Here is a 13017-nt window from a genome sequence, read left to right on the forward strand (position 1 = left end):
TACCCACATTTCTAGAGTATTTCCTTCTCATCACTTTGACTGGCTTGTTCCTGCTCTTCTTTTCAAAGACCCTTACTTAGATTTTAGTTATTTATGACCACTTCATTTAGTTAATTTTTCTGTATTTTACCTTCTCTAGTTGTCTCTGTTAAAGCCCCAGTCAGCGATCCTAATATATTCCTCTCGTTTCAGGTGATATACATGTATGTGCCTATGTAGTTGTGTAGTTAGACGTGGTATTTACATACGCCTCCATTTGTGTGTTTATATAAAAGTCTATGACTATTGTGTGGATATCTGTGACAGACAAGTAGTTTGAATTGCTCATACATCAGAGTCATTATGTGTATATACACACAGAGAATATAAATTTATGCTATTTTGATATAGCAGAAATTTGGAAGAGAGCGGGTGTGAACATGCATACACGCTCTTTATATATAAAGACAGCATTAATTTGTTAAGATTTTTTTTTATTTTGGTTAACTTAAGATCAACAAGCTTGTGCAAGGGAAAGCCAGACAGAATGCCAAAAGAAATCTGCTAGTGAGCCTTCTTTCACTTGGTCACTTCTAATGAATCTTGGGTTCAGAGCAGAAACCAGACTGGATACTAAAACACATCAGATAGAAATACTGATGCAGTCTCTCTGAGCTAAACACAACACACACACAAATCAGAGAGAAACAGACTATCAAGCTAGTAGTACAATGCTATGAAGCCAGTGCTGTTACACATTCAGCTATGCATTGTAAATCTGAAATCATCACAATAAAAACAATAAAGGCAACGCTTTGATTATGGTTTGGTGAAAAATTATAGCTTGCCACTTTTCATTTTTCTAGTTATTTCTACCAAGTAACAGCCTGTTGACTAGTCTTTAGCTGATGTACGTCTGTTGGGAAACATTAAAAGAAATACCCAAGTTTACACCAGCTGAGAATTTGCATCTTTTACTTTGCAGCTCTACATACAGCTTTTAAATGTGTGTACCTGAGTGCGCATAACTGATTAAACACTTGTTATTATAGCATTAGAAGCCAGACAGACAACATTAGGAGTACAAGTAAAAAATTTTGTTTCTAGCTTGATGAGGGAAGCAAAGATTAACTCAAAGAACTAAAAGCACTCACATACATATTCTCTCTTGGCCTTAACAAGATATGTCAACAAAAGGTATCACAGAGAAAAGAGTTAACGCTCCAAAAGCTTAAGAATTACGTATTTCTGAATATTATTAAAAAAGTATTGTCAGGATACAGAAAAATCAATTAATTTCCACAATACAATCTTATCCTTCTGCTATTTTCATTCTGTGGTAGTAAATTATTTCTTTGTAGTATTTATTGCAAATATTTACTTTTAAATTACTTGCCCAAAGAGGTCAACTTTACCGGCTCTCAACACTAGTTTGGAATCCGTTTAAAAGCTGACAGAAATCTTGATGTGATATTTCCTATAATTTTAAGCATTACTCCACAAGTTTCTATCGTTTAGTCTTTTTTTCCCCTCCGCGTGTTCTTTTACTGATATTCTTTCACAAGCCGATGCTGAGTTTGTCTCCCTAACTCATGTCGTCTATCCTAATGACACCTTCCGTGACTGCCTGACTTCCATGTTGTCCAAATACCTGATCTTCTGCTTTTCTCCATAAGCTTCCTAGCTTACTCTCCAAAATTCTCCAACTTGCCCCTCTGCTGCCAATGGGTTTGGGTCTTTTGCAACACATGGCTCCTCTTTCACCTTGTGTTTGGGGAGTCTCACTTTGAAGGCAATTATACTCCAATATTGTTCTTCTCATGTGCTGATGAACTGTGTGTTCCCCTTTCCTCTATGGACATTACGGGCTGCTAGGCTCTTAACTGAAGTGGCAAATTTGCCTTTTAATTAAAGCACTCTGCCTTTTGATTAATTTAATTAAAAGGGGTTTAGGACAGCTAAACAATTGGGTTTTTCATTACCAAAAACAATTATCTTATGGGAAAAGAAAGAAAAAGCAGAGGGAGAAGAAATATTTCGCTGGGGTCAATTTCTCCACCATCAATATCTCTTTTGCAACAAAGCGGCATGCTTTTTATTGAGAATTATCTGGCTCTGGTGTTTCTTGTATTAGATATAGTCTGCCCAAAGAACATGGAAGACACCCAAAAATCATATTTCCAAGGAGATGAATACACAATAGCGCACTTTATTGTTAAATTGACTGGATACTCGTCAAAGATCTCATTAGAAAGGAAAAATATGCACATAATATTCAAAGCCTCTAAAGCTGCGGTGTATTGTTCTCTGCTTTTAAGCAGAGATTTCATGTTATTTAAATAGACTTATTTAGCCTTACACAAAAACACCATCATGTGGGGCTTGGGACCACTTTTCATGTGAAATCAATGGTAACACTGTTTTAAAGAAGTGATACCATGATAGAGAAGTGTAACACATTATCAAAGGATTTGCAAGAGGTATTTTTTTCTTGTATTTTCCTTATATTCACTCCTTGACTCAATTTTTCTTATACCAACTTACCTTAGAATACAGAGGCAGACCTTGCCTCCTGATGTCAAACGGCAAAATCCAAATCTTTGCTTACTTTCAATGTCGGTGAGCACGAAGGTAAAATGCTGTCCTACTTGGTTTTGGGACACCCTGAAAAATTAGATACAGAGCATAAAACCACTAAATCACATAAAACACGAGCATTTAAGTCATTGGTCTCAAGCATTTTCATGCTCAAGCCTCGCTATCCTTCTTTCCCTTCCCACCCTCCAGGCTGCCTCCTGCACCCCAACTCCCTCCCCTCAGCACAGACGAGCCCAGGTCCTTCCTTCAGCCATGGCTCCCACTGCCGCCCTGACCCTGCACTCCAGCTGACGTGCTCCACAGGATCTGGCCCCCAGCCTAAATGAAAAGGGGCATTTTATAAGTCTTTTCCTAAGTATGGCCTAAGCAGAGCCAGTACAAGTCTGCCACAGCTTGTTGGCTTGAAGCACACCTCAACAATGGAAAATGGTAACCAAAACACAGGTTGCAAATTCTACAAATAATTATTAAATATTATAATACAGGCTTGGCTTAAGACAGCCGTTAGAAAATGAGCTTGCTTCCCCCCACCCCCTTCAGAATAGCTTCACTGATTAAACCCGTAGCGTTCCCAAGACCTACATACATCTTCCTCCCTTTTTTGCACTACACATTGCCCAACAAACAACTTTTTGCTAAGTTCATCTTCCAGTGCAAACTTGTTCGATTCTAGAAATGCAAAAGCCAGAAAACATCAATAACGAACACCATGAGAGCTAAAATAATAATTAAGAATATCTTCAAGACAGTATCAAAACATGTACCCACTTGAGACAGAGTAAGTTTACACAAAATGTGTAGATGTGGTGTTGGGGGATATGGTGTAGGGGAGAACTTTGTAGAGTAGGTTAGATGGTTGGACTCGATGATCCCAAGGGTCTCTTCCAACCTAGGCAATTCTATGATTCTAAAATTTCCCTGCCTCATGTTCCGACTCCTCTTAACCTCAAACTCTGCTCAGCCAGCGTTCCCTCAGGAGTGCAGGCTAATCCGTTTTGTTCTCAGTTTCTACCTCCCCACCGGTGTCACCTCTGACTCCTCGTACTCATACCCAGGTCCCAGTCCCAACCTCCATTCCTGACCCCTCCACTTTCTGCTTGACAGTACGAACCTTTTCCCTATTTCTTTTTAAGAAGAAATGGTGTCTTCACTGTCATGACGTGACTTCTCTCCCTTACGCTCTCAAGCCAGGCACCTTTCTCTCTTGTGCAATTTGTCAGCTGCAGACAGAGGATCACTGAGAGCACAGGACGGACCCGCTTTTCAATGTGGCCAAGCTTCAGTAATCTTTATGGGAATTGCAAAATATATTCCACGCAAGCATTTTAGAACACTAATAAACTGTATCTGAAGTTTACTCACAGAAATACCTATTGCACTTTTCCAAAATCTCCTGAAAAGAATCAGCTTTAGGTAGACTTGGCGTTTTCAGCCAGGAGAGGTAACGTGTGGCATAGAATGAATTATAGAATGGTTTGGGCTGGAAGGGACCTTTAAAGATTCAATTAAAAACCAAATGAAAACAAAGTTATGATGGGGAGTTCATGGAGATTTGAAAGCGTAAAATGTAGTGGTTCTGCCTGTAATACTATTGCTCCCTGTTCTTTTCGCGTTCTGACATCATCTTCTACAGCAGAATACCTAAGCACCTGCTAGTAAGCACTATGATTAACATGTGTCATGTGTGGTTCATTCTTAGATGCCAAGCTGAAAATGAATACCTGCAGAAGCTGAGAACCATCACAGATCTCACAGTCCTCCAATCTAAGAGCACAAAATATTTTTTTAATTTATCCCCTGCAATATGGGCTGGGTTTTTTGGTTGTGTTTTTCTTTTTTTAAATCTCTACCAAAATAAAATATTAAAATTTACCCTTAGGAAAGACGAAGGTAGAAGATGATCAACGGGCAAGAAAAGTTACATGGGACACATGGACATTATACTGCTTAATAAGTGCATGACAAATACTTAAAGATTAGTTAAGTGCTACCACTACCCACTCATTTCAATTTGGTCTAGTCCCTCGTGAACATCCAGTGACTAGGCTGAAACAAAAGCCTGTGCTAAGCATATACAACATTACAAGATACCTTTAGTCCAATATAACCATTGGAAACCCATGATAATTAATGGACTTTTTTTAGGTATGCAGTTCAACAAGGCCAAGTGCCAGATCCTGCACTTGGGTCACAACAACCCCATGCAGCACTACAGGATTGGGGCAGAGTGGCTGGAAAGCTGCACAGCAGAAAAGGACCCCGGGGTGTTGGTGGACAGCCGGCTGAATATGAGCCAGCAGTGTGCCCAGGTGGCCAAGGCGGCAAACAGCATCCTGGCCTGTATCAGGAATGGTGTGGTGAGCAGGGCTAGCGAAGTGATCATCCCCCTGTACTCGGCACTGGTGAGGCCCCACCTCGAGTACTGCATTCAGTTTTGGGCCCCTCACTACAAGAAGGACATTGAGGTGTTGGAGCGTGTCCAGCGAAGGGCTACAAAGCTGGTGAGGGGTCTGGAGGACAAATCTTATGAGGAATGACTGAGGGAACTGGAGTTGTTTAGCCTGGAGAAGAAGAGGCTGAGGGGAGACCTTATCACCCTCTACAGCTACCTGAAAGGAGGTTGTAGAGAGGTGGGGGCTGACCTCTTCTCCCTGGTGACAAGTGATAGGACGAGAGGAAATGGGTTTAAGTTATGTCAGGGGAGGTTTAGATTGAATATTAAGAAATGCTTTTTCGCTGAAAGGGTTATTAAACACTGGAATAGGCTGCCCAGGGAGGTCGTGGATTTGCCATCTGCGGAGGTGTTTAAAAAAAGGGTAGATGTGGTACTTAGGGACATGGTTTAGAAGTGGTTTTTGTCAGGTTAGGTTAATGGTTGGACTTGATGATCTTAAAGGTCCCTTCCAACCTCAGCAATTCTATGATTGTATGATTAAAACAAGCATTTTCCTCACTTGTCTTCAATAGACTGGAACAACCTAGTGTGCTCTTTAAACGCAGTAAACACGAAAAACGAAGGGCTGAGTGAAAGCCGTTTTAAGTTCTGGGTAGCTAGCATGCTCCCTCTTTGTTATGCCCGATACAGCAGAGAGCCATCAATAACAATCCGTTATTACTCCCCTGCCAATGATGCAATTTTCTATTTCACATCTTTGCATTTCCCTCTTTATTCCTCAGAGAAGATTGCCACTGAAACCTGCAGTATGGTTTCAATATCCCTGCACACACTGTGGCCGAGGGCTTACACAGTAATCCAGCAGTAGCTGGTCAGTCGGTAACACCGGTAACACACCACCCACAGCGACCTTGGCTGCCTCCTGCTCCCACACCCTCTCTGCTCTGCTGCATCCCACTGTCGGGTTTGGAGCTTTCTGCAGCCACAATCGGCTTTTTCTTACACCGCAAAACACCTGGCACGGCTAGGTTGGGGTCTCTGTGCACTCTCTTGCCCGAAGAGGTCATTGATAATTCACAAACAACAGTTGTTAACAGATGCCCATCTACGCAGGCGTTGCTTTTCATGTACTGCACACACATATGTCAGGCAAATTACCACTCCATGACTGCTCGAAAACAATTCCTTTGCCCAAACACCTCACATCAGTAAGGACCTCTGGCTTTCAGTTATTTGCCTCCTCCCTTCCCAAAACCATGGGATGGGAAAATAACCATTACTGCAATTAAATGATACATAAAAATGTCACTACACAAGACCACTTTAAAAATGAGATTTAAATCCTGATATTCTCTATTAAAAAAAAAAGCCCTGCCAAGTTACGACAGTTCAGTGGGAGGGAATTCCAATGCCATCTCACCACCTCCAACTCAACGTCTTCCTTTTGCTTCTTTAGGAGAGACAACTCCATGTTTCAACAGTCAGTGTAAAAGTGGCCCAGCTTGAAAACTGCTTCCCACAGAGTTTAAAAGGAGATGTAAGCAGCATGCTCCAGATTTTCAAACTGAGAAAACTCCGAGACTAAAACTGAATCTCCACAAAAATCCAAAAGTCAGCATTTGGTCCCATTTGCTCCAAAGGAACAGCTAACTGAAGTCAGTGACCATCCATCTGGATCACGTTTACTGATCAGAGTTTAAAATACTGAATTAATTCTGGGTTTCTAATTTGAGAATTCCACTTAAGATCTGGGGGCGGCAAGGATGCCTGGTTCTGTACTCCTCTTCACAGAACTAAAACTGACTATATGCAAGCCTTGCAGAAACAAAAAAAGGATGATTGGAGATTTTGATAGATAACTACTACGTATTAACCAGACACAAAACATTAAAAAAGTGCTAGCACTACAGTTTTAACACATATATTGCATGTACCATAATATGCCCAAATGTTAGCTATGTGACCTGAGGCTTGTGCCTCTCTGTTTCATTGTAGCACATTCAGGTTGCTCAGAAGTCAAGTCTCACCTTCAGAGGCGAGTGGCAGCTCCTGGCACTGCCACTGAACCATAGCAATGATGCCACTCAAGTTTTCCTTAACGTGAAAAATCAACACAGGTAAAATGCAATTATTACGCACTGGAATTCCCTACACAAGATGTTATCTAGACTTTCTATCAGAGTGCAGGATGATCAACTGGCTGATCCTCAAAAACTTTCTCCAAAATGCTGGTCTGGTCGGCTGCTTGAAGAGAGCGTGATCTCCTCACTTGTGCGGGGAGAGCAGGCACAAATTGATCCCAGCCATCACTGACCTCCTCACTCACTCCTCTGCCTTGCTTTTGACTTGAAAATTTTCAACTCCTGCCTCGTAGGCTTACATTTAATCTTAGTTTAACGATAATAAATCACTAATAGCAAAGAATGTGTGTAAACACTTATTAACCCTGCAGACTACAATGGGTTCTTTCAAGGTTGTTACAGTTCGCTATAGGAATAAAAGTTTTTTTAATTTTCTAAGTACGTATCTACAAAATGCAGAAAAGGCTCTTTGGTGCCCACAGAGTAGGTTAAGAATAATTTTAAAGATTTTTAGTTACACTATAGCCATTGTTCAGGCCTCATTTTAGGGCTGCCTTGAGAGAGCTGATTAAGGCAGGAATTAAATCTCTTCTTCAAATGAAAAACAGCATGTCTAATCATTAAATTTAACCCTTGTTCTCAATAAGAATTGCTCTTCTTCCAAATTAACCTGTTTAGGACACAGATGATGTTTAAAATTATTTTTTCTTCAAATTTTAGGAATTTTTAAATGGTTTTGAATTTCAGAAAGATTTTCCTGAGAGTTCATTTTTTCAGTGAGTTTCAAAAAATGAAAGACTTTTTGCATGGGAATACAGATTTTGATGACTTATTTTTAAAAGAAAACAAAGCAAGTGGTATCATTAATTATAAGGTGTCACATAAATATACTTGACCAATGTAACTGAGTATACAGTTCTGATTAAAGCCTTGGTGGCTGCTACCTAAACCTGAAGATTTCAAATGTATTTCATCTCCCAATCTGATGCTGAAAAGCAAACCCTAACCATCCTAACTCCCCAGATCAGAAAATAGATCAGAAACCCTTTCAAGTAGGAATTTGAAAACCAGATGTTAAGGTAGTAGTAGGAGCTGATGGAGAGACTGGGGAGACAGTAACCCTAGGTTACTGCTACCCCCAAATCTAAGCTTCAGGGCCTATTTTCTCCACCTCCAAGCCCACTCCATGATCCATGACTCCACAGCTCAGGCTCCTTATGCGGAGGGCTCCTCCGCTCCAACTGAGCTACCTGACTTGAGCTCTGCTTCCCAGAAACCCCAAGCTCTTACACATTGGAAAGAAAAGGATCAGGAAGAAAACTGCAGAAGATACGAAAATGTACAAAGCTAGCACCAAATATGGAAATTACCCCAAATAAAAAGCATAGTTAGCTTATAATGGGAATTATGCTTTCAAAACAAGAGAAGCATTAAAAGAAACCACAGCTACTTAGTGAAGAGTCTCATTGGGTGTACTTAAGTCACAGCAGAAGCCTGCTGGGCCCACGGGACCTGGCCACCGTACCCGGCACAGTGTCTCTTGGAGCACACTGTGGCTCCCTCAGCATGCCCAGGTTTCCTCTCAGATGGGTCCATTTCTGCACACGCATAGAAGCCAAATAACCCATGTTCGAAACCAAACGGTGCACAGTTCATGCTAGAACCTGTCCTTACAAAGACACCTTACACATATGTTTTTATATTACATACACACATATCATAACACAATGAGATAAAGGATGGAAAAAACTCAATTGTATAAAACTACTGCTTCATTTTTGAGTTCACAACTCATCTTGCAAACCGACTGGAATGACTGAAGTGTACAGGAAATGCTATAGTTTGTTGATCCTCATCTGTACAGCCTGAAATACATTTTCAGTTATTTACTTTTAATTCTCAACTATTTACTTTGAAGGCAAAAATTTTTGTGTAAGATATCTTATAATTGCCTTTCACAAGATCTCCAAATCAAATGATCTCTGCAGCCATTGTTTTACACTTGTCTTGCTCATAGCTGTGTTCCTGCACAGACTTTTACCAGAAATACCAACAGAAAGAGCATTAGTCACAAACAGGAGAGTGAAAGTGATGTCACTTGTGCCATCATTACTCATTGACTCTAATAGATTATGAGTTAAATAAAACGCACAGTAATTCCCATACTTGAGCAATATTCTGCTGCTAACGAGAAATCTTCTACAGCATCAGCAGGAGAGCCACTTCTTACACTCTAAAATACAACACTTCCCTCTGATCAGGCGAGTGCAGTAGGGGAAATTAGTGAGGTACATAACATTGTCCCCATGCTGATCCCACAGGCAGTTTCCAAGGGTCTTAGCTAAAAAGGGATGCATGCTACACATTCAGCAGAAGAAATGCATCCTGAAAGGGAAAAGACAGGGGAATGGAAGAAGAGAGGGGAAGTATTTGTGGCGGAGATAAATGAGAGAGATTCAAAGCACAGATAAAATTGAGAGGTCAAGCAGTGATGTAGCACAACTTAGGACTGAATTTGAAATTGGTCCAAAAGGAACAAGATGTGAAGTTGCATGCTCGCTAGTCATCAATAACTGATGGATGTAGAGATCGAGGTGTGGGCCCTCTGCAAAGTTATACCTGAGTTTTGGGTTGAGAGTGAAAATACGGAAGACCGCTAAGGGGAAAAAAAAAAAAAAAAAAAAGTGAAGAAAACCATGCAGAATTTCCATAAAGGATTCAAGGAACAAAAAAGAGGACAAGGTGCTTTTCCTGACTTATTAGTATTAGTTTAGCAACCATTAAAAAGAAATTAAAATCTCTACATTCTCAAATGTTAAAGCCTCCTATTGTCTATTAAAAGAAAGGAAGGAATTCTGCAGCAGAGAAAAGCAAACTTATTCATAAATATATACAAGCAGACTTTTAGATTGTTTTACAATTGTGCCATTTATTAAGCCTAAAATCATTTATTCAGACAAAAGAGACACAGGTTCTTGGAGCAAGTGCTCAAGAACTTCTATGACGCAATACATTTCTTAACCCCTTCAAAAGAAAATGTATGCCATAACCAGCAGTAACAAAATTATGTGCTTAGTTGTAATAAAAAATTATATATAAAAGTCAAAGTTTAAGTCATGGTCAAAACATTACACCATTGTGCCTTTTTTGGCTTGACTTTCAGTTTAAATTTAATGGGAGTTACCTATAGATTTTTAATTGCCATTCACAGTATGTATTTTAGATGATTAGAAAGAGTAGTGTACACCTATTTATAACAGCTGCATAAAAGATAAAGTAAGTATGTCTGGTGAGATGATGTAAGCAACATCAAATAATAACAACCAAATCTGGATCTCTGTAGCCAAGTGAATAAAACAAAATCAAATACATGTTCTCATTTCATTCACTTTTCAGTTCATTCACTAATTCATACAGGTGAGGCAGAGGAAAACAGGTGACAATAGTCTTACGTTGTGCTTTAAGAGTGCTTTAACTTTTCTATTTCCTTAATTTGCAGAATATAGATTTCCTACTGCAATGAGTTTTATTTAGCTAGTTCACAGAAAAACTCTCCATTCCCTCCAGCTCTGCTGTACAGTAGGAACCCAGAAGCAATCTATGCAAGAGAGTCACATTTTTTTTATTCTAGGCATCTTGATCAGTGGAAATTATCACTTTTGAACTGGCCGTTTCTAGCTCTTACTAGGATCAGATATTGCTTGAAGCGGTTTATATATGCATAGTACACTTAATACAGGTTGAGAAATTATGCTTGTTAAAGTACAGTATGCTCAATCAACAAATCAGATACTTTGTGTTTCACTTCAAAGCTTTCTGTACAGAAATTGACATCGAAACTGCCTGTAGAATACTTGGAGGTATTAGGTGTACGGTCTGTCATGATCCTCTATCCAAGAAAAAAAAAAAAATATCTATTTTAATACACACATATATTCACCAGACAAGTGAAAAGCACGTTTATAGCTAGACAAAAAAAAAACCAAAATGCTTGTCACACCTTAAGCGTTCATCAGGAAAAAAAAAAAAACCAAACATATAAAAACGAGCTACAGCAGTGTTTTTCTCAATACTTTTCTTTATCAGTCTAAATTTCAAAACAAAACATAAAACTGAGAAAGCAGAAGACAACTGAACAGTTTTCTTTAAAAAAAAAAAAAAAAAGTGGTAATATATGTTTACGCTACAGGAAATGCTTGAACTGAGTAGTAACTGGTACATGCACCGCACAGCTCGTAAGTTGTTCGCACAAATAGCTTGCCAGGAAGCAGTTGCCTGCTTTCTTGAATGAGCTTCCAGTATTTCTGTCCTGTTCCCTACAATAGCTCTGCCCCTCCTCCTTGTCCGTGCTCTTCTATACTCTCAGGATGTCTCATTACCTTTCGTTCTCCCACAAATCCCTAAAACTCAGCTCCCAGCTACACAAGAAGCTGCGAGTACAGTGGCTGATTTTAAAGATACCATGGTACCGCCCGAGCGGTCAGCAGGCCAGACCCAACACGTCAGTTTTGTTCCCCTCGTCAATCTAAGCTTCCGAGAACCTCTCCTTCCTCTGTCCAATTGCCAACTTTCATGAAATTTGTAGAAATTTTGCACCTTTGAGAGCACTGCTTTACAGTTGAGTACGAGGCCAAGAGTCAAAAAAGCACGTCTGGGAGGGAAGCACGAGAGGGTATTAACAGACAAACATAAAACAACCCATAACTTTTTCTTTTCTTTTTATGTTTTTTTTTTTTTCCCCCCTCTCTTTGGCCACTCAGCTAAAATGCATACCAAGCTATGCTATAAATTCATATATTCCCCCAGTTTATTGATGAAGTTTATCCACCTCATATAAGCAACTAAGCGTCTTTTGAATGGTTCAACAGAAATAGTTAACGCCAAGACGAGTTATTTGAAAATAATTATTGCCTGCCACTGATTATCTTCTTGCCACTGGATGGCAGCAACAGTACCTCACCTTTTTCTGTTATCCTCAAATTTTATTTCCATTATTCATCTTCATTACCAATTTTAAACAGAATTCTGTACATATCTTAAGCACATTAAAGACTTTAATGCTTTAAAGCCAACACTGACAACCGTATTAGTTAAGTCATTAAAACAGCTTAAAGGACAGTGAGCTTAACCAGTTCAAAACCCAAACAACTTAATTAAATTCAACTATAAAAGACTAAATGAATCTAGTTTACTTCAGGGAAGATGTGTTTAAGACGACCTTTATTTTGCCAGGGTGTTTTCCTGCAAAGCTGCTCTTCTTTCCTCTCTACACACCCCACCTTTTACTCCACAGATAGTAGCTTCTCACATCCGATAGATGCTTCTCATCTTTGAGTCTCCATCTACAACTGATGCCAACGTTGCTCTGAAACTGGCTCAGCCTGCCCACTACCTGGGTGTATCTTTCATTAATTATGCAAATCAAGCTTCTAATTCAATCTTTGCTGATTTGGACAATGAGTTTTCCAAACCGAGTGAGTACAATTGACTAAATTAATTACCATTAATCATTCTGACAAGCCTAAATAAATATTTTAATGTTTTATAATGTTTTATATTAACAAAAATGTTTTATATTAACAGTTTAAATAACTGTTGGCATTACATTGAAGCCTATAATAACTGATACCAGAAAGGTAAGGGCTAATTAATTATAAATAATGGTCCTGATTCTTCTCTGAGAAAAAAATCAATTTAGTTACTTCCATGCAATTAAAATCTTAATTTCTTTGAACTCAAACAACACGTTTTCAGTACTGCTCGGTGAGTTTTTATATCCTGGTACACCGTAACATTTTTTATGATGCTTGCTGTTTGAAGGATACTATGTTGTATCCTTGTATTAACACAGATGGTGTTTACAACTATAATGGACAAAACCGGGAGCCGAAACGTACCTCTATCTTGAAAGAGATATCCCTAAAATTCTGTAAAGGTTGCATTTTGCTGTGGTATTTTCATACT

General features: G+C 39.3%; 1 protein-coding gene across 1 annotated transcript in view; it reads right to left on the minus strand.

Annotated features, from left to right (window-relative positions):
• The window catches only part of DENND1B (DENN domain containing 1B), a gene marked incomplete at its 3' end in the record, with an annotated part of 159598 nt that overhangs the window by 88423 nt on the left and 58158 nt on the right, over window positions 1–13017 (minus strand). Inside the window, exon 5 of the mRNA XM_082483579.1 lies at window positions 2524–2643. Coding sequence (XP_082339705.1) covers window positions 2524–2643 — 120 coding nt within the window. The remainder of the gene's footprint in view (window positions 1–2523; window positions 2644–13017) is intronic.

Source organism: Vanellus vanellus (genome assembly GCF_965231255.1).
Source record: "Vanellus vanellus genome assembly, chromosome: 5".
Lineage (NCBI taxonomy): Eukaryota > Metazoa > Chordata > Aves > Charadriiformes > Charadriidae > Vanellus > Vanellus vanellus.